Raw genomic sequence first — 21,487 nt, 5'->3', positions numbered from 1 at the left:
GGGGGAAAGCGAAAGAAAAAAATTAATCAACGAAGCAATGATCGAAGCACTGCTTCGATCTGCAAATCACTGCTTCGAGTGGTTCAAGGTTCAAAGCAAAGCCGCGCTGCAGAAAAGTTGATCACAGACCCGCTGCAGGGTCTGTAATCAATGTAGAGAAATTATAATTTTTCTGACAAACACCCCCAAAAACAATGGCCACTCTGAAGGACCGATAAGGGAATCGTTAAGTAAAAAGGTTATTGATGTCGGTGGATCGAATCATTTCTTAACAATACCTGAAAGGAACCGGTTCTTGATACCCATCCCTAATTGTGAGTCACTTTTGTGCAGATTAAAGTCACTAACTGGGACTCCTGTCTTGTTGCAAGAAAGAAACGAGAATCGTCCTCCGTTCTGTTCACACAGCTCCAAATGCTGCGCGGCTCTCTGACGAGTCAAGTTAGAACGATAGAGTCCAGTCGGAATTAATAAATTTAAAGCGAAACGCCGTTTAAATCAATTGACACCTCTTTCCAAATGTTGTAATACAAACAAACTGCAATCGATCAAAATGTTTTTTTCCTTCCAAAACGAGACGTCTTGCGCTGACATGCAGCAGCCGGCTGAGCTCAGCTCAGAGGTTTGGAGTGACATTCATGCCAAAATGTCTAAAAGGAAATGCTTTTAACAAAAACTACAGATTTTGTTTATAATTATTTATGTCCAGACTTTAAGGATCCAGTGACCAATTTCATATTTATTTACTTTAAGACTCAATAAAATGTTGTTGATATAGAAAACCTGTAAAGCCTACTTTTAGTACACAGAAAATTCACAAGCGGTATCGATAAGGGAATCGATAAGGATTTGGATCGATAAGCAGAATCGATAATGGCATCAATATCGATAAAATCTTATCAATACCCATCCCTAGCTATATTCCATTTCTGCTAATAAACACTCCTAAATCCTACACACTGTAGCTTTCAGAAACAGAAACGCATGGCAGTGCTTGGTAAATCAGTCTGGCTCTGAACGAGTTACTGGCGTCTCTGGCAGTCAGCTTCATGGTGACATCTAACAGAGACAGATTTAATAGAACAGTTCACATTCAGGCTTTAGTCTTCTAATAAATAAACAAACTATAAATGTAAATGTTACTCATTACATAAGCACTCTGGATGCATTTTTGTTCCTGTGACGGTTTGTCACAGGAACAGCCATGTGGGATCACAGCTTTTGTTGTGTGTGATCATATTTCATTCAATGCAAGAAATAAAACTGATGATTAAGTTTTGGCTGTACATTGAGCTTCCTGTGCTCAAACATCCCCTGGCCACCCAGACAGACTGTCACTTTTAGAAAGAAGCTGACCTCTATTTAGAGCTCATTTCTTGCTGGATTGGTACAAATGGTAAATTGTATGAGTGAAATATTGCAGTAGAAGATCTTTTAAAAGGTCGCTGTTGCTTTTAAGGTAATGAAATTTATTATTTATGGGGAAGAGAGGCCTGCTGAAATCACTTTAAAAGCAAAATACACTCAACAAAAATATAAACGCAACACTTTTGGTTTTGCTCCCATTTTGTATGAGATGAACTCAAAGATCTAAAACTTTTTCCACATACACAATATCACCATTTCCCTCAAATATTGTTCACAAACCAGTCGAAATCTGTGATAGTGAGCACTTCTCCTTTGCTGAGATAATCCATCCCACCTCACAGGTGTGCCATATCAAGATGCTGATTAGACACCATGATTAGTGCACAGGTGTGCCTTAGACTGCCCACAATAAAAGGCCACTCTGAAAGGTGCAGTTTTGTTTTATTGGGGGGGGGGATACCAGTCAGTATCTGGCACCATTTGCCTCATGCAGTGCAACACATCTCCTTCGCATAGAGTTGATCAGGTTGTCAATTGTGGCCTGTGGAATGTTGGTCCACTCCTCTTCAATGGCTGTGCGAAGTTGCTGGATATTGGCAGGAACTGGTACACGCTGTCGTATACGCGGGTCCAGAGCATCCCAAACATGCTCAATGGGTGACATGTCCGGTGAGTATGCCGGCCATGCAAGAACTGGGACATTTTCAGCTTCCAAGAATTGTGTACAGATCCTTGCAACATGGGGCCGTGCATTATCCTGCTGCAACATGAGGTGATGTTCTTGGATGTATGGCACAACAATGGGCCTCAGGATCTCGTCATGGTATCTCTGTGCATTCAAAATGCCATCAATAAAATGCACCTGTGTTCTTCGTCCATAACAGACGCCTGCCCATACCATAACCCCACCGCCACCATGGGCCACTCGATCCACAACACTGACATCAGAAAACCGCTCACCCACACGACGCCACACACGCTGTCTGCCATCTGCCCTGAACAGTGTGAACCGGGATTCATCTGTGAAGAGAACACCTCTCCAATGTGCCAAACACCAGCGAATGTGAGCATTTGCCCACTCAAGTCGGTTACGACGACGAACTGGAGTCAGGTCGAGACCCCGATGAGGATGACGAGCATGCAGATGAGCTTCCCTGAGACGGTTTCTGACAGTTTGTGCAGAAATTCTTTGGTTATGCAAACCGATTGTTTCAGCAGCTGTCCGAGTGGCTGGTCTCAGACGATCTTGGAGGTGAACATGCTGGATGTGAAGGTCCTGGGCTGGTGTGGTTACACGTGGTCTGCGGTTGTGAGGCTGGTTGGATGTACTGCCAAATTCTCTGAAACGCCTTTGGAGACGGCTTATGGTAGAGAAATGAACATTCAATACACGAGCAACAGCTCTGGTTGACATTCCTGCTGTCAGCATGCCAATTGCACGCTCCCTCAAATCTTGCGACATCTGTGGCATTGTGCTGTGTGATAAAACTGCACCTTTCAGAGTGGCCTTTTATTGTGGACAGTCTAAGGCACACCTGTGCACTAATCATGGTGTCTAATCAGCATCTTGATATGGCACACCTGTGAGGTGGGATGGATTATCTCAGCAAAGGAGAAGTGCTCACTATCACAGATTTAGACTGGTTTGTGAACAATATTTGAGGGAAATGGTGATATTGTGTATGTGGAAAAAGTTTTAGATCTTTGAGTTCATCTCATACAAAATGGGAGCAAAACCAAAAGTGTTGCGTTTATATTTTTGTTGAGTGTATATTCATTGCATAAAGTAGAACAGTATGTGTTCCTGCTGTAGTCACATAGAAAAGCTTTGTTTCTTGTGTGCTGTACACAGCCCCTCCTCGCGCTCTTATTGTGTCATTCTTTCTCTCTGTGTTTCATCATGCCACTGTGTGTTAACTTGTGGTGTACCGGGCGGGCTTTGGCTCTTTTCACTCTAATCCTTGTGATCATTTCATGTTATTTTTACCTCAGGCCAGAGGGTTATGTTCTTAGTTGCATCACTTTGTTGGTTTATGATTTTAGCAGGATTACAGAAAAACTATTCAATTAATTTTCATGAAACTTGGTGGACAGGTGTGGATTATATCAAGGAACATACCGCTAGAATTTCAACATGAGACTGGACATTTATCAATATATTCTACTTATAACAATGCCTTTATGTTTTTATAAGACTATTATGTATTTCCTTTTTCTTTTGGTCTTTATAACAGATCTGTCTTGGTTTGTTTGGCCTCGGTATGCATTGTAATTGATTTCTACCCAAGACCAAACTATGGCCATCGGGTATTGCAAAGACTTTTCGTCCATCCGTTTGTCTGTCTGTGCTCAGCATAACTCCAGTCCTATCACTGCCATGGTCTTCAAATTCACAGGGAACATTCTTGGGACACAGACCTTGGACACCTTAAAATATGGCTAACCTTGACCTATTTTAAGAGGTCAAAAGGTCATGTTCTGTTTCCTATTTTTTATGCTCAAATGGCCGAGTGTATTTTAGCATTGCATTCTATTTATTTCTGTGACAGTAGTTAGTTTGGTCTTGTTTTAAACATGTATGAATGAAACTCTGTTTTCTGCAAAAACAGTGCTGGTGTTTCCAAGCACAAGGTTTTATTTTCCCAAGAATGTTTTTGGGATAAGAAGACCTTTATCTGTTTATTTTAACAGTACAGGTAACACACAGATTGCACTCTTTTGTATGGGTCAGCATTACGAGCTGTATTTTTTTAAACAAAGTTGGTGGTTTATTGGTATAAATCAGTGGTCACCAGCCCTGCTTCTGGAGATCACCTGTTCTGTGTTTCCTCATTCCCTGTTCCACTCACTGGTAATTCACTCAGGGTGTTTTCACACCTGAAAGTCCGGAACAAGGTCCGAACCGAGGTTCAGATTTGTATATGCTTGGCCTGGTTAGTTAGGCTTCACATTGCAATATTTCAGTCGGACCACAGAACTTTTCATGAGGTACTTGCCACATGGTATTTTATTTTTTCACCTGCAGCACATAATGGCGCTATTCATCAAAGAGGTAAAAATTTTCAACTTTTTCTGCCAGCAGCTGTGACAAGGGGAACAAGCCTGATGTTATTTTATCTCTAATGAGGAGAAAAGACAGACAGCAGTGCAGAGTCATCTGTTTTTAATCAGGCAAACTAATTAAATAATTGTCTATTTCTTTTCTTTGTCTACTGTTTAATGGATGACAATCACTTGCCTAAACTTCCTTGAACTGCTCTGAAAGTCTGAACTATCCAAAAATTGTTTTCACACCGCAAACAAACCAAACCATGGTTCAATCTGATCCAGACCAAGACCACCTCTTTTGGTCGGACCAAATGTTTGTCCTGTGGCCGAGGCAGCTTTCACAACTGCCAATTTGGTTCAGATCAAACTGAAAAGTCTAAAGATCCAAGCCACTATCTTGAATGAAGTTACACAATGTAAACAAAGCAAACTGCTTTCTGCTTACACCACAGATGCTTGGGGAGGGGAAGCCATTCATCTAATCTGCTGGCTAATGACCAAATGTTTCAGGTTTAGAATCAGAATCATAACAACGCCACAGCCATTGCCTAGGTCAGGGGTGGGCAACCATGTGCCATGAAGGGCCAAGATACTGCAGGTTTTCCTTGCTACTAATCACCTCAGCAGGTGATTTCATTGACGATCAGGGCCTGTATGCACGACACAGCCTAAAGCTAAAAATAGCTCCTAGTGACATTATTCTAAGAAAAATCTTAGAATTTCTTGAATTCTTAGACATTTCGTAGAATTTTCCCTTGGTAAGATGAAAGTTGTCCGCAAAGCACCTTAGGCCTTAAGAGGGCTCCTAAGGTGCCAAACTGGTAAGAGTAGTGAGGACTTTTAAGAAGTCTAAGAGTGTCTAGACAGAGAGGAAGCAGAGATATTCTCCGTATGTAGGATGACAGTGAGTCAGTAACACACTACCTGCTTGATCTACATAATTATTTTATGTTAGTTTACTGTCTTAATGTGTTTATAAATTGTTTAGGGTCTTAAGATAAGTTAAGACTTTATTGATCTCACAATGAAGAAATTCACTTGTTACATCAGCTCTTAATAAACACACAAGATGAGTGCAAGTAGAAAGGAAATGTGTGTCAGACAGTGTGTGCAGATTAAACAATAGTAATAATACTTGTAACAATACAATAAAAAGAAAATGAAGTAGAAATAAAAGATAATCCATCCCACCTCACAGGTGTGCCATATCAAGATGCTGAGACTGTCCACAATAAAAGGCCACTCTGAAAAGTGCAGTTTTATCACACAGCACAATGCCACAGATGTCGCAAGATTTGAGGAAGCGTGCAATTGGCATGCTGACAGCAGGAATGTCAACCAGCAACCAGAGCTGTTGCTCGTGTATTGAATGTTCATTTCTCTACCATAAGCCGTCTCCAAAGGTGTTTCAGAGAATTTGGCAGTACATCCAACCAGCCTCACAACCGCAGACCACGTGTAACCACACCAGCCCAGGACCTTCACATCCAGCATGTTCACCTCCAAGATCGTCTGAGACCAGCCACTCGGACAGCTGCTGAAACAATCGGTTTGCATAACCAAAGAATTTCTGAGGATGAGAGGAGTTGTCCATGATGGATTTGAACTTGGCTAACACCCTCCTCCACCCCCAGGCTGAGGCTCTTGTTAAAGATGTGGCTGAGGACCTCACAGAGCTCATCTGCACAAGTCCTCAGCAGCCTCGGGGAGATCCCATCAGGTCCTGGGGCTGAGGTGTGAGCTGAGGTGGGCTGGTGCTGAATACAGTCTGGGGAGAGGAGGGACAAAGTCCAGGGTGCAGTGGAGGTGGCCAGGGGGAAGAAGGTGGGGGGGCCCAAAGGACTGGAGGGCTGGCGGTTGGAGACGTGTGTGGAGAGTCGGGAGCAGGCAGGGGGGGGGGGGGGGGGGGGGCAGGTGTGGAGGAGCTAAAACAGTTAAAGTAACTGTTTAGCTACTCTGCAAACTGAGAATCTCCATCTGCAGTCCTACTGGCACCCTGCCCAAATCCGGAGGCGGTCTTGAGGCCTCTCCACACGTCCCTGATGTTGTTCTTGGCCAGCTGCTCCTCCATCTTCTTTCCGTACTCCTTCTTCACTGCCCGGATCCTCCACTGGAGTTCCCGTTGGACTCTACACTGCTCCTCTCTGTCTCCCGAGTTGAAAGCACTCTCCTTCTGGTTCATCAGGACCTTCAGCTCGGGGGTCACCCAGGGGTGGTTGTTGGGAAAGCATCATACGCTCCGGATAGGCACAGTGCTCTCCACACAGAAGTTCATGTACGTAGTCAGTGACACACTGGGTCAGGCCGTTGATGTCTTCTCCGTGAAAGTCTTGTTATCATGTACTCACATTAATATTATCATTATTATCAGTATTATTGATATTTTATTATCATATTATGTTCTTACATTGAACTTATTTATAAACTCACGCACCCACACACACTTTTAATATATAGATAATTGGCATGTCCAGTCCTGTTACTGCCAGTCTTCAAATTCACAGGTAACATTCTTGGGACACAGACCTTGGACAAGTTCAAAGATGGCTAACCTTGACCTATTTTAAGAGGATAAAAAGTCACATTCTATTCCTCTTTTTATGGTATGATCTTGTGGACGTTAGCATAGTGACATCACTTCCTGGTGTCACTAGCTGCTAACTTTGCTTAATTTTTGGCTAAATATAACCCCGTTCTTATATATTATGTAAAGGCTAGCAATAAATAAAAACTGTTTTTGTAAACTGATAACACCTCTGGAGTAATTTGCAAGACATTTCGCGAACACTAGTGTGCATGCGAACTTCCGCTAACTCAAAGCTAACTTCCGCTCTTGTCAAAAGCTCATGTACACATACCCTCCTGCAGATGCTGTTAAAACATAAATATTGATTATGATTGACTGCTTGATTGATTGATTGAGGGGCTATATTACACATGTACAAATTGTACGTAAGACAATAGCATCTTAATAAATAATTAAATAACTGCAAATTATAAAGAAAACAATGCTCATACATGCAGTTTTAGCTGCAGTCCCCGTCATTCCCTTCAAGTTGACGGCGGTGCATCTCAGGGTTGCTGCGTGGCCTTCACCCACTTGCCTCAATTCGGATAAGGGACTTCTTCAAACTTAGTGCACATAAACAATGTCAAATGTGTATGTGTTGTCTTTAATTCTGATGTGTGCCATTATTACGGTAAACAAGTAATAATTGTGGACTAATTGCTGTCTGAGGTAACTGGAGTGTAAACATAATTTCTCCACTGTGAGATCAATAAAGTATATCTAATCTAATCTAATCTATTATGACCGAGAGTGTTTTAGCATTGTGTTGTATTATAAAACTCTGTGGTGACAGATAGACTCACCTATATATATATATATATATATATATATATATATATATATATATATATATATATATATATATATATATATATATATATATATATATATATATACCCTTTTCTGTGTCTCTCTGACAGTGCAGTGGCTCAGCTCCAATAAAAAAAAAAAAAAATTAAAAAAAAAATATATATATATATATATATATATATCAACAAAAGATAACTATCATGTGACATGTTTTTGTGATTCTGGTGCTGTTTTATGTTTTCACAGTACAATCTTACCCTTCCTAAATGTTACCGTGGTGTTGTTTGTGTAAAAGCTGTGAGGTGATCCTACACCCGTCATGTATGTCTCATCTTATTTTCTCCTGCTGCACTGTCATGCTGTTTATTTCATCCAGTGCTGCTGTTTAGGCTATTGATGACCATTAGAGGGCGCGATACTGCAGAACAAGTCAAGTTCAAAATTACAAGCCCCATTTGTCACTTTTGTTTTGCTGCTGCTTTACATTCCAGGCCTTCTTTTTAAGGTTTTTGCTGTGTAAATATAGAAACATTTGAAGATATACTTAACATTCCAGGCTGCATACCAACGATAAAACTGAAAAGAAGAAACAGAATGTGAAGTTGTTAACCAGAACAAACCACATTTTGCTGTCAGTGGAGTTTAAGTGTGCATTTTGTCCTGATGGTGGTTTTACAGGAAAAACTTCATCCCATTAATTTCATCATTTTCACAGTCTGCTTGTTGTATTACAAAATGTCTTTTTTATGTAAAATATATTTGCTTGAAACATTTGTAGAAAGTACTGGACTGGATCCCAAACAGGGTGGAAAGTCGACTGTCTCCCTTGGTTTACCTATGTAAAAGGAAATTTTGTCTTGATGGCTGCACCAGAGGCAAAACGAGGGAAATTTCATCCATGCAGTCGGAAGCTTGGACGTGATGCTGACAAAAGGTCAGAGAAGCTGGATGGCGAACCTGCTGCCATCATGCAGAATGGCAGAGATTAACGACTGACAGATGAGAATTGCTGTCAGTTCTCGTCTGTGATGGACACACGTTGATCTGACACAGTATCACACCACTTCTGTTGTGGCTCCTTGTAGCTGATTTCATACACTGCTGTCAGTGCGACTGAGGAATAAGCAGGTGATTTGTTGTTGGATAAGCTGTTATGGTGCATCTAATTCTAAACCACATTCTCTCTGTTTTTAATTACATGAGTGTTGGGCTTTGCCTCTATAACTCTGTGCAAGTTGTGATTTGAAAAAAAAAAAGTATTACATAAGAGCTGATATTTGCTCATTCAGTTCTCCCTCCCTCTCTCTGTGACTCATGTCTCTGCCAGGGAGACTTCAACAGTTATTCCCGTCCACTCCACCTCTACATGTTTTGTGTGTGTGTGTGTGTGTGTGTGTGTGTGTGTGTGTGTGTGTGTGTGTGTGTGTGTGTATATATATATATATATATATATATATATATATATATATATATATATATGTATGTATATATATATATGTATATATGGCTGAGTGGATCCTTGTCATTTGATTGGTGTTTTGTATGTCACATGACATGGATTATTATTATTATTATGGATTATTCATTCTGTTTGTGTTGCATTGCATTTAGAGTGCAAATTTGGTTCCATACGTTTAGTACCAATGCACTCTGCACACACACCTACACACACAGGCATGCGCGCGCACACACAAAACAAATCCACTGCGCTGTCTGGAGGCTGTTTTAGCAGGAAGTTAGAATGAAAAGCCTGACTAATTTCTGATGTGATTTTTTTTTTTCGCTGCACTGAGGATGTACACAGTCTTTTTTTTTTTTTTTTGTACACGTGTGCACAAGTGCTTACCCGGTTGTGTGAGCGCACGCGTGCGCACATGCGTGGGACAACGACACACGAGACGATTTGATTGAGCTAACTGACGGTGACACACACACACAAAATCCACTCTGCTGTAACCTGTGTGGATGCATGAAGAGCTGTTCAGATGAAAAGCTGACATGATTTTTGGCTGGACTGAGCATCTACACAAAGTCTTCTTTTTTTTATGTAAGTCCGAAGTCAGTGCACTGCATCACCAGACTACACATCACAGTTTGGGCTTTAGCAGCAGTGAAACTCCAAAATGTAAGTCTCTTTTCTGATGTTTATAAATTAAAAAATATCAAATGACAAGGATCTGTTTTAGCTGTTATATAAAACAAGTAATGAATGTTTTTACGTTGAATGGTTTGTTCCAGCTTTCACCTCATGAAATATTTGTACATTCATTATTTGTTTTATATATATATATATATATATATATATATATATATATATATATATATATATATATATATATATATATGTATATATATGTATATATATATATATATATATATATATATATATATATATATATATATGTATATATGAGGTCTGTTAGAAAAGTATCCGAGCTTTTTATTTTTTCAATGGATTTGAATCACATATGATTGCATCAGCCAAGCTTGAACCTTCGTGCGCATGCGTGAGTTTTTTCACGCCTGTCGGTTGCGTCATTTGCCTGTGAGCAGGCTTTGTGTGAGCAGTGGTCCACCCCTCTCGTCTGATTTTTATTGTGAATAAATGTCTGAACGATTTGGAGCTTTGCTGCATCAATTTTTTTTCCAGAAACTGTGAGAGACCTCCAGGTGGACACCATTCGGAAAATTCAAATGGCTTTGAGGGAAGATTTTATGGGGATTACACAGATTAAGGAGTGCTCCAGCCAGTTTAAAGACCGCCCACAACTGCTTAGAGCGCGCTGCGCGCCGCGCTCCGGGTGCCGATCGACAGGCTGAATCAACCAGATAATTTCCAACGTGAAGGCTTTGTTGATCCGGGACGTCGTCTGACTTACACAAAAATGGCAGGAGACGTGGACATCAGTACTTTTTCGGCACATTCCACTGTTACAGGAGTTTTTTTCATGGAAAGAAAAGCGGACAGATGCCCCACCATGCCGCTCATGGCGCGGCACAAAACCACCTCCGTGTTGGTCTCACAGGACGGCTTTGAGATGGCTTTCAGACGGCTGTCGGTGGGTTTTCAGTCGTGTGACTAACCGAGAAATTGTGGATGAGCCTGGACATGCCAGAACATGTCCTGTGAGGCTTCATCACGGTGTTGCTTTGCACCATGCGGCTACCGCGACGCACGGAATTCCTCCGCACGTCTGTCTCAATGTGCCGAAAAAGTGCTGATGTCCACGTCTTCCGCAATTCCTGTGCTAGTCAGAGGACATCCCGGATCAACACAGCGTCCAGTTTGGAAATGAACGGCACATTTCACTGTGACAGGAGTTTTTGTCATGGAAAGAGGAGCGGAGGAATTCCGTGCGTCGCGGCGGTACCGCATGGCGCAAAGCAACGCCGTGATGAAGCCTCACAGGACATGTTCTGGCATGTCCAGGCTCATCCACAATTTCTCGGTTAGTCATGCGACTGAAAACCCACCGACAGCCATCTGAAAGCCATCTCAAAGCCGTCCTGTGAGACCAACACGGAGGTGGTTTTGTGCCGCGCCATGAGTGGCACGGTGGCACATCCGTCTGCTTTTCTTTCCATGAAAAAAACTCCTGTAACAGTGGAATGTGCCGAAAAAGTACTGATGTCCACGTCTCCTGCCATTTTTGTGGAAGTCAGACGACGTCCCGGATCAACAAAGCCTTCACGTTGGAAATGATCTGGTTGTTTCAGCCTGTCGATCGGCGCGCTCTCAGCAGCTGTGGGCGGTCTTTAAACCGGCTGGAGCACTCCTTAATCTGTGTAATCCCAATAAAATCATCCCTCAAAGCCATTTGAATTTTCCGAATGGTGTACACCTGGAGGTCTCTCACAGTTTCTGGAAAAAAATTGATGCAGCAAAGCTCCAAATCGTTCAGACATTTATTCGTAATAAAAATCCGACGAGAGGGGTGGACCACTGCTCACACAAAGCCTGCTCACAGGCAAATGACGCAACCGACAGGCGTGAAAAAACTCACACATGCGCACGAAGGTTCAAGCTTGGCTGATGCAATCACATGTGATTCAAATCCATATGGTTTTTGAAAAAAATAAAAAGGTCAGATACTTTTCTAACAGACCTCGTATATATAATGGTATGTGTGTATGTACTGAGTTTGTGTCTAGGGGGTGTGTTTTAAGTTTTTGGAGGTGTCAAAGCAAATCTGGGGTTTTGAAAACCTCTGCACACAGGTTTGTCCTCCCAGCTTCCTTTATTGACATCTTACATAAAGATGGAAGAGGAAAGTCCTGGAAAGAAAATAACACTTCAGTGCTTCTTAAAAATCACACTCTACATTCTTTGCGCTTGTACGTTCACTTCCGGTTTCAACATGGGGGAAAAAGGGCGGATATTTCCCCGCCGGCTGCGGGAGGGTTCACAGCCCTTGAAGGGGTTGTGATCTAAAGTGGTTCTGTTTGGCTCATCACATCCAGGGAACTGTGTCAAACTAACACCATCTTGACGGCAACAAGCAGCATTTTGTTCATAAAAACTGTTTTGTCGTCGTTAACAGGCTTCCGTTCAAAATGCTTATGAAGTTTGTCTGTTTTCATCCATTGCGGTGTTTTAAAGACGGCGCCGTTAAATGTGTCAAACATACACCGTTTTTCACACCGCAATAGAGCCTTAAAAAAGTGGTACAGAAAATGTTGTTTAGATGCACAAAATGTGTCACTGTTGGGCAAATAAGGTAAGACATTATATTTAGCTGCCCAACGGTTGGGCGTGTAATGTTCAATGTATGACTTATCTGCTAACAGTTGGGCGAATAGCCTTTGCCAACAAGAAAGTGGTGTGTTTTCATCAGCGTAGAATGAGCACTTAATATCTCCATGGAGCTGGTCCCCTCATGGAGGCCGACATGTTGATACAGTTGCTTAAAAGAAACATACTTCTCCATCTTTTGTATTTTGCAGCACAGTTGGAAGATGAAATTAAAAATAAACAAGAATCAGTGCTTCCTACCGTATACACTTTCTACTGGTTGCTAGTGCAGGTGTAGTTGTAGCTCAAACTTAGAGGTGATAGAGCTTTTTCTGTTGTTGGTCCCAGATTGTGGAATGACCTGCCTCTCTGTATCAGGCAGGCAGATTCACTTCTAGTCTTTAAATCTTGCCTTAAAACATATTTGTTTTTTTGGCTTTTGACTAGAGAGTCGATTATTTTACTGTTGTAAAGACTATGTTTATGTTGTAAAGACTATGTATCTATTTTATTTATTTATGTCTTTGTTGTACAGCACTTTGGTCAACCTTGTTGTTTTTAAATGTGCTCTACAAATAAACTGGATTGGATTGAACTGGATTGTTTAGAACCCTCATTTTTGTTCAGTGGAGGCTCATACATATTGGTCATCACAGGCAAAGGCAAGGGAGCATGAATTCCATTGCTAGATAAATAAAAACATGAAGAACACAATAAATAAATACATAAATAATGACTGGCAGTGGTATAATGCAGTCTGCAAACTCACCACTAGATGGCACTAAATCCTACACACTGTAGCTTTAATTCTTCTTTAAATCTCTTGACATTTAAAATGAATTATGTTTTCACTCTGTCTTGTTTCAAATGTATTTCATTTGCTCAGGCACTCTTCCTCTGCATTCAGCAGTGCCTGACAGTATTTTTTGCGTATGTCCATGTTTTTCAGTGCGTTGAACAAAAAAAGCATCTCTCATCAGCCACGTGATTAGATTAGTTATGGTCCGTGTCCTCTCAAAGCCTCAAAGACTTTCGCTGTCCTAGATACTTTATGCATGTGTATGCGAGAGATAGAGGTACATAAACATGAAAGCAGACTTACATAAGTCGTCCTTGCAGAGTCTCAAGAGTTGCTAGTGTGAATGTATTTGTTCGCACGTCAAGTGTGTTCGTCCACGACTTGTTAGAGACGGTCAGTATGATGTGTAGTTGCACCATTAGTGTAAATCTGTGTGCTGTATCGGTTGTTACCGTGTGTCCTAGATAGTGAACAATGGATTCTGTGTCATGGCCGAGCCATTCATTGTACAGATAGAGAGGGGACATGACACATGGGTGAAACTCTAACCAACCGTCTCTTATCAAGAGAAAATGGTAGAGGTGCACTTACTTTCAGCCACACTGTAACACAGTTTGCATTCTTCTGGAAACCACCAAATAAAACATTTTAAACTCGGGGAATTCCTCAGTTGGGTCATTATGTGCCAGTTGAACCACCAGATCCCAAATAGGCCATTGTAGTTTTTTTTTTTTTTTCCTTTTCAGAAACTTCACCAGGATGTCAAATTTGCACATCAAATTTGAATCATCAACAAAACTAGCCAGCAAGCCTCAAGCTCTGCTGGCATTTTGACCACAGATTCAAAATCCATGCAGAATTGGATGCTAGTCTGAAAACTGCTGGCCGTCTCTTTTGTTTACGCATTGATTTTCCTTAGAACTTGAAAATGCAAGAAAATTTCGAGCACTCACATGTTGCCTGTTGATGGTGAGGCTATTTCAGTGTGCCACATCTTACCCAAATTAAAGGTATAGGCTTCAAAAATGTACATCTGCTACAGCGTTTCACTATCCAGTGAGATCAACTTACTTTCAATTGTGGTGAATTAATATCTTTCATCAGAAATCAATTTTTTTTTTTTTTGTGCATAATTTTAAAAGAGATTCGAAATGTGACCCTTCCTTGCTACACTTGACATGCAATGACTACAATGCATCAACAGATAAGTTAGTGATGTACCTTCAGCTCTCCCTGAAGGCAAACCAATCATGCCAGTGTTGTTGTTTCTACAAAATACCTCAGATTGTTGCTTTGATTGATTTGAAAGGATGTTCCCTAATTCATTCCACGTCCATGGTCATATGGCTCAAGGTCCAGAATCTAGAATTTTTTTAAATTCCTTTTTAGGCCCATTAAAAAACAAAACAAAAAACAAAACATTAGTTTATCATCCCCACCCGCATGCCGAAATTGGCCCGCGTTTTTTTTTTTTTTTTAATTTTTGGTGAATTTCATTGATGGCAGTACAGTTGGCACATCCGCTAGGTGGCGGGTGTGCTTTGGCCAAAGACTGGGGAAGTATACCGAGCCAGAACTTGCTGTTTCTTGTCACTGACAACCACACGGTCAGTTGCTCCGTCTCACTCACACACAGTATGCATGTTTATCACGCTACTAACATGCCGTACACTGATTCAACATGGAAATACAATTGATTTTAAAAATAGCTGATATTTTCAGTTCCTCACTTGCAGTGGTGGGCACAGATAACCAAAAAATGAACTTCGATAACAGATAATCAGATAACTGAAAAGTTATCTTTGATAAAGATAAAACAATAAACCACCCAAAAATGTATCGGAAGTTACAGATAACCGATAAATTCCAGTATTGTTTCTAGTATATTTGCAGCTACTAATAAACTGAATTTGAGTTTAAACACCACGATGGCTTCTAGAAACATCAAAGCGACAGCAGACCCAAACACTGAACCCACACTTCTGAAGCTCTTATTTACTACACGGCTTACAGTGCAGAAACACACTAACAGCAGTCACCAAGCCCGACTCTCTACCAATCACAATGCTCCGGTCAGGGAGAGGTCTTGGAAAATAAAGTCATACTGACTTATGGTTTGATGTATAAATAAAATGAATACTGATAGAATAACTCCATTAATGTCAATTTTGTCGTTTGTACAAAGTTAAAATATAACATGTATCTTTTAATGTTGAATAATGCACTAATTCTGAGGTTTTCTAACAAACACAGACAGGTCGCAAAGGATTCTGGGAAAAATGTGCCTCTGCTAAACACTGATTGGTTCAGTCATTCACTATGTAAACCAACACGTTAATGTGACGTGTGTCGTGTGTTGGTGTTTACAGATGTGCTTTTGTAAAATATTCCATTTTTTATTTGTAAAAACAGGCATTTTTACGGAGCCCTGGAAGTGTCATCACAACATGTTTTGCATGTGGAGAGAATGTGAGAATGTTCAGATGATTTTTTTATTCATGTGAGAATTTTTTGGACCGAGTTTCAGGTTAATCACGCGTCCTGCATTGTGTAGTGTACATGGAGTAACAAGCTGCGTTTAACATCTCACGACCACCTCCTGATTGCTGATCGTATGGTCGAATGAAAATCAAATCTGTTTGATATTATTCTGGTCGGCTGTCGTGAGGGTTTCCTGCTGCTGAGGGGCAACAAGCGTCCAACCGCTCACACTGTGCATGTGCAAACACTGCAGAGCTGTCTTGTAATGTTTTTTTTTGTTGTTGTTGTTTTGTTTTTAAACTTTGGTGTCTCCCATCGAGAGTTTTTGTAAATTAAGTTTGAAAAAACTTAACTTGTGATTAAAAATATACAGTGTCTGCTCATTTTCAGGACGAATACTGCCATGAACTGCCATGAACACTACACTACACTCAGTAGAGTTAGAGCCTAATCACTTCTGTGTCAACATTCTGTGACCAGTGATGTGCTTAATCCTGAAATTACAGTAAATAAAGGAAGTTTTCCCTCATTACTCTCTATCAAGCACAAAATCATCTATCAAAAGATGAATCGGTGTTTGGTTAGCAGACTCAGCTATAATTATGATCATTGTTGATTAATCTGTTAAATCCCCACTGATCAAAATGTGAGACGAGCAAATTCTCATATTTAATCGATAATTATATCTTTTTATTTCTAAAAGACTTTAAACATTTTTTAAATGATCAAAATATTAGTTATTGTGTTGTTGATAAGAAATGCAACATATCTGTACAGATTTTAGTCATTGTAGTTCTGAGACATTAGTGTGCAGAGGTGTCATTATACACCCCTGCGCACAAAAATTGAGGGGAGTTACAGGAATCACTCCGTCCATCTCTCTGTTCGTCTCCTTGTAAGAGAATCTCCTCTTGAACCAGTTGCTAGATTGCAGTGAAACTTCACACAATGCCAGCACATCATATGCAGATGTGTATGAAGATAAATCATTCTATCGTGACATTTCCAAAGAGAGATAATTGGACTTTCTGATACACATCATATTTGTCAGTTTTGTGTCTAACCAGACCTGCTGGGCTCTTCAGTACAGTGGTTGTCCAGTTTGTTAATTCAGCTTTTTCATCACAAAAGATTTATTACTACTGACATATAACACCTACAAGAAGGTAGTACGGTTGAGTGGAGCCTGTCTTTTGAGCTTGATCATGGACTGAAGTGCATTTGAAGGCTACAGCAGTTGCATTAACTACTTCATCTCCACACATCTTTTCAGTTGTAGTGTTTACGTCCCATCTCTCTCTCTCTCTCTCTATTTCTCCCTATTTTCCTGGACATCTGTCTGTCCCAGAATAGCTTGCCTCGGCTTTGCTTCTTGAAACAGGAAGTATTGACCCCCCCCCGCACACACACACACACACACACACACACACACCTCCCTCCTTGAGTCGACCCTGAAAAGAATCAGGGAGGAAGAGGCAAACCGGGTGAAGCCGATAGAGTTAACAGACATGCAGGACAAGGGCGAGCTGTGGGAGGAACCCTGATGTCTGATGACCAGCTGATCATCCACCCAGACCCAGTACAGAGGGAGGGAGGGAGCGGTGACTACTGATGCTCCGGTAATTTGCGTGAGTCACTGCTTTGACAGCAAAGCAGCAGTGAGAGGGAAAGACACGTCAAACCATCAACAATGCACAAGAGCAGGATGGGAGAACTGAGTGCAAGGAGGAAGTGACTGCACGAGCCACCTAGAAAGACAGGAACAGGGACATTTCGATGTGTGCTTGATAGCTGGAGTTGAAACTCACGATCGCGTCGACGATCATCTGACTTTTTAAAGTGATCTGCGGCTGCAGGAAGTGGACGTTTGCTGTGGAAGCTTTGAGGTGCGGGCAGTTTTACCCGTAGGCGTGGTGTCAGCAAGGATCTCCGTGCAGGGATGTCCTGGTTGTCTCCGGTCCAGTGGGCCAAGTGGACCTGGTCAGCTGTGACAGGGGGTGTCGGGGACGAGGGGAAAGCCAGAGCCGAGGATGACAAAGAGGAAAAGTAAGAGGGATCGGCTGCTGGTGTGTGTGTGTGTGTGTGTGTGTGTGTGTGTGTGTGTGTGTGTGTGTGTGTGTGTGTGTGTGTGTGTGAGAGAGAGAGAGAGAGAGAGAGAGAGAGAGAGAGAGAGAGAGAGAGAGAGAGAGAGAGAGAGAACAAAAGCATCTGATTGATTGCATGCGCGTTTGTGTGTGTGTGTGTGTGTGTGTGTGTGTGTGTGTGTGTGTGTGTGTGTGTGTGTGTGTGTGTGTGTGTGTGTGTGTGTGTGTGTGTGTGTGTGTGCGCGCGCGCCCTGACTGCAGATTCCCCTGAGTCACAGTGACAGGTGGTGGATATACTCACACCCGCACATAGATTGATGCTGTGGTATAATCTTGAATTCTTTCCGACTGTAGATCCCGATGACGGGGTCATGCTGTCACGGGCTAAAAACAGATTGAAAATACAGACACTCCGAGAGGAGAGTGTTCTGTGGGTCCCCTCACAGCTGGCTTTGTTCGCACCATCCTGTTTCCTTATGAGACCAAACACTCAGGATCTGGCTGTCTGGGCCTCTTTTTGTGGTCTGTTTGGAACTGCTGCTGGAAGCTGGGGGGAAGGGAAAAGCCATAGTATCTTAAAGTGTTCAATTTGGTTTTTGTTTTTGCTTTTTGGTTCATAGTTTATAATAAGTAACCATCTAAGATTGCAGCTGCCGGGCCCGTCAGCGGGATGTGATTCTCTGTGTCCACATTAGGATTTTTACTCTCCATCTCCCTCTGCTTGTGTGTTCATGGTGTCTGAGGAACTTCAGTATCATCCCTGTGAACTATGTTCCTTGAGCTGTTTTTCATTAAACGGCGTATGTTTTGATGTGCTTTCAAGTGGCTTAGGATAGTTGGATACACAAGCACACACCCACATAAACACTGTCTCGGTTTTTCCTTTCCTTTTTTCTCACCACAGTTTGGAAATAAATTTGGAACGGGTGTCTAGGCAACAGAGACAGCAGACCAGCAGTGTGTGTGTGTGTGTGTGTGTGTGTGTGTGTGTGTGTGTGTGTGTGTGTGTGTGTGTGTGTGTGTGTGTGTGTGTGTGTGTGTGTGTGTGTGTGTAAGATAGTCTGAATTACTGGCATCGTGGGACACTGTGTGTTTTTTAATAAGGAGCAAAAATCCATGTGGTCTTCTTGCCATTTTCCACACTTGGATTCAAATTAAAAAAGTCTTTGTTTTGAGCTTTTTAAATGTTGTGTTTTAGTGTTTCCATGTCACTGTCAAGGTCAACTCAAATGAAAAGGGTTTGAATTTGCACCTAGCCTGGATAACGTATTTGCATGCAGTCAAAATATATATTTACCTGTCAATGTGGTCATGCTTTCTCTCTCTCCGTTTGTTTGTCAGTCAATGGACTGTACAAAGAACAACAAAGAAGGTCGTTTTTAGGTTTGTCTGGTTTAATGGAGTTGAAGGCCATGTTCCAAGTGTCGATATGGTTTGACGTATTTGTTGTGTGGGCCGCCAGAAGAGGAGGTACTGCTGGCCCACCACCAGAGGGCGCCCTGCCTGAAGTGCGGGCTTCAGGCACTAGAGGGCGCTGCCGCCTCACAGGAACAGCCGAGGTGACAGCTGTCACTCATCAACTGTGACAGCTGTCACCGATCATCTGCACTTCATCCCGGATAAAAGCAGGATGACACCTCCACCACGTCGCCGAGATATCGTTTTTCTAAGGAGGTAATATTCTCTGCCGTACTAAAGGAATTATAACTTACGTGTGCTCTGTTAGCAGCCGTTGTCCTGTGGTGCCTTGTCAGCTGATTGGTGGTTTGTGAGAGTGCCGACGTCTTCGCCTCTCACTCTTTCCAGATAAGTGCTTAAACAGGAGCTGCACGAGTGTGTGATTTGAGGTGGAGGTGGAATTCCCACCGTTGTTGTTACTGGGTGTACACACACCCACACTTGACTGTCTTTGCTCTTCGCCAGCAGTACCAGATCCGACACGCGGAGACGGTGGCCACCTGAGGGACTCGGGACCTGGCGGCTCCAGTATCCTTCGGGTTCGGTGGCGGAGGAAATCGTGTGGTTCCGGTTCTTCTCTAGACGGACGTCTCCTATCGTCGAGCCTGCCCACACGACACCTTTATCCATTGACTTTGTATCATTCTATAATCTGCTGTGTATGGTTGTGGCATTCACTACAGTAAAGTGTTCAAATTTGACTCCTTCTATTGTCCGTTCATTTGCGCCCCCTGTTGTGGGTCTGTGTCACTACACTTTCACAACAGTATTTGCATGAAGGAGTCAAGTTGCTATTTTGTCATTGCTTGATGTTGCCCATAAAAACAAAACATCGTACAACATAATACAGAGACAGTCCGTGAAGAACATCTTCCTTGCTCGCCTTCCTTATCAACAATCATGGACACGTTCACTGAGGCCCCATTAGTAATTACACAATAACAATAATTTCATTATTTACAGTCCACAATGAATTTGAAATAACCAATCAGGGTGTGGTCTTAAAGGCTCACTCATACTCATCTTCAACCGCTTTTCCGGGTTCGGGTCACGGGGGCAACAGCTCCAGCAGGGGACCCCAGACTTCCCTTTCCCGGGCCACATTGACCACCTCTGACTGGGGGATCCCGAGGCGTTCCCAGGCCAGTGTGGAGATATAATCTCTCCATCTAGTCCTGGGTCTTCCCCGTGGTCTCCTCCCAGATGGACGTGCCTAGAACACCTGCCTTGGGAGATGCCCAGGAGGCATCCTTACCAGATGCTCGAACCACCTCAGCTGGCTCCTTTCAACGTGAAGGAGCAGCGACTCTACTCCGAGCTCCCCACAGATGACCAAACTTCTCACTCTATCTCTAAGGGAGACACCAGCCACCCTCCTGAGGAAGCCCATTTCGGCTGCTTGTACCCGCTGTCTAGTTCTTTCGGTCATGACCCAACAATCATGACCATAGGTGAGAGTAGGAACGAAGATTGACCAGTAGATCAAGAGCTTCGCCTTTTGGGTCAGCTCCCTTTTCATCACAACAGTGCGGTAGAGCGAATGCAATCTCCTCCCCCCCCCCCCACTGCGCCGACTCTCTGGCCAATATTATGCTCCATCGTCCCCTCACTCGTGAACAAGACCCCGAGGTACTTGAACTCCTTCACTTGGAGCAAGGCCGTATTCCCTACCCGGAGTAGGCAATCCATTGGTTTCCTGCTGAGAACCATGGCCTCAGATTTATAGGTGCTGATCCTCATCCCAGCCACTTCACACTTGGCTGCGAACCGATCCAGTGAGTGTTGGAGGTCACCGGGCGATGAAGCCAACAGGACCACATCATCTGCAGAAAGCAGTGATGAGACCCTGAGCCCACCATACTGGAAACACTCCTCCCCCCGACTACGCCTCGATATCCTGTCCATGAATATCACAAACAAGATTGGTGACAAGGCGCAGCCCTGGTGGATGCCAACCTCAACCGGAAACGAGTCCGACTTACTGCTGAGCACCTGAACACAGCTCTCGCTTTGCAAGTTCAGAGATTGGATGGCCCTGAGAAGGGACCCCCCTCACTCCATACTCCCGCAGCACCTCCCACAGTATCTCCCGAGGTACCCAATCATACGCCTTCTCCAAGTCCACAAAACACATGTAG

General features: G+C 42.6%; 1 protein-coding gene across 2 annotated transcripts in view; it reads left to right on the top strand.

The window, feature by feature from the left end:
• The window catches only part of LOC117510440 (transforming acidic coiled-coil-containing protein 1-like), an 80,801-nt gene that overhangs the window by 18,948 nt on the left and 40,366 nt on the right, over window positions 1–21,487 (top strand). Inside the window, exons 1-2 of one of the 2 annotated variants that reach the window (XM_034170134.1) lie at window positions 17,308–17,653; window positions 17,687–17,853. The exons of the other annotated variant lie outside the window; for it this stretch is intronic. Of the exons in view, the coding sequence (XP_034026025.1) occupies window positions 17,747–17,853 (107 nt within the window). The 5' untranslated portion in view covers window positions 17,308–17,653; window positions 17,687–17,746. Of the gene's footprint in view, window positions 1–17,307; window positions 17,654–17,686; window positions 17,854–21,487 lie in introns of those variants that run through there. 2 annotated transcript variants of the gene reach the window in all.

This window comes from Thalassophryne amazonica, chromosome 5 (assembly GCF_902500255.1).
Source record: "Thalassophryne amazonica chromosome 5, fThaAma1.1, whole genome shotgun sequence".
NCBI lineage: Eukaryota > Metazoa > Chordata > Actinopteri > Batrachoidiformes > Batrachoididae > Thalassophryne > Thalassophryne amazonica.
This window is presented reverse-complemented; position numbering and strand designations above follow the sequence as displayed.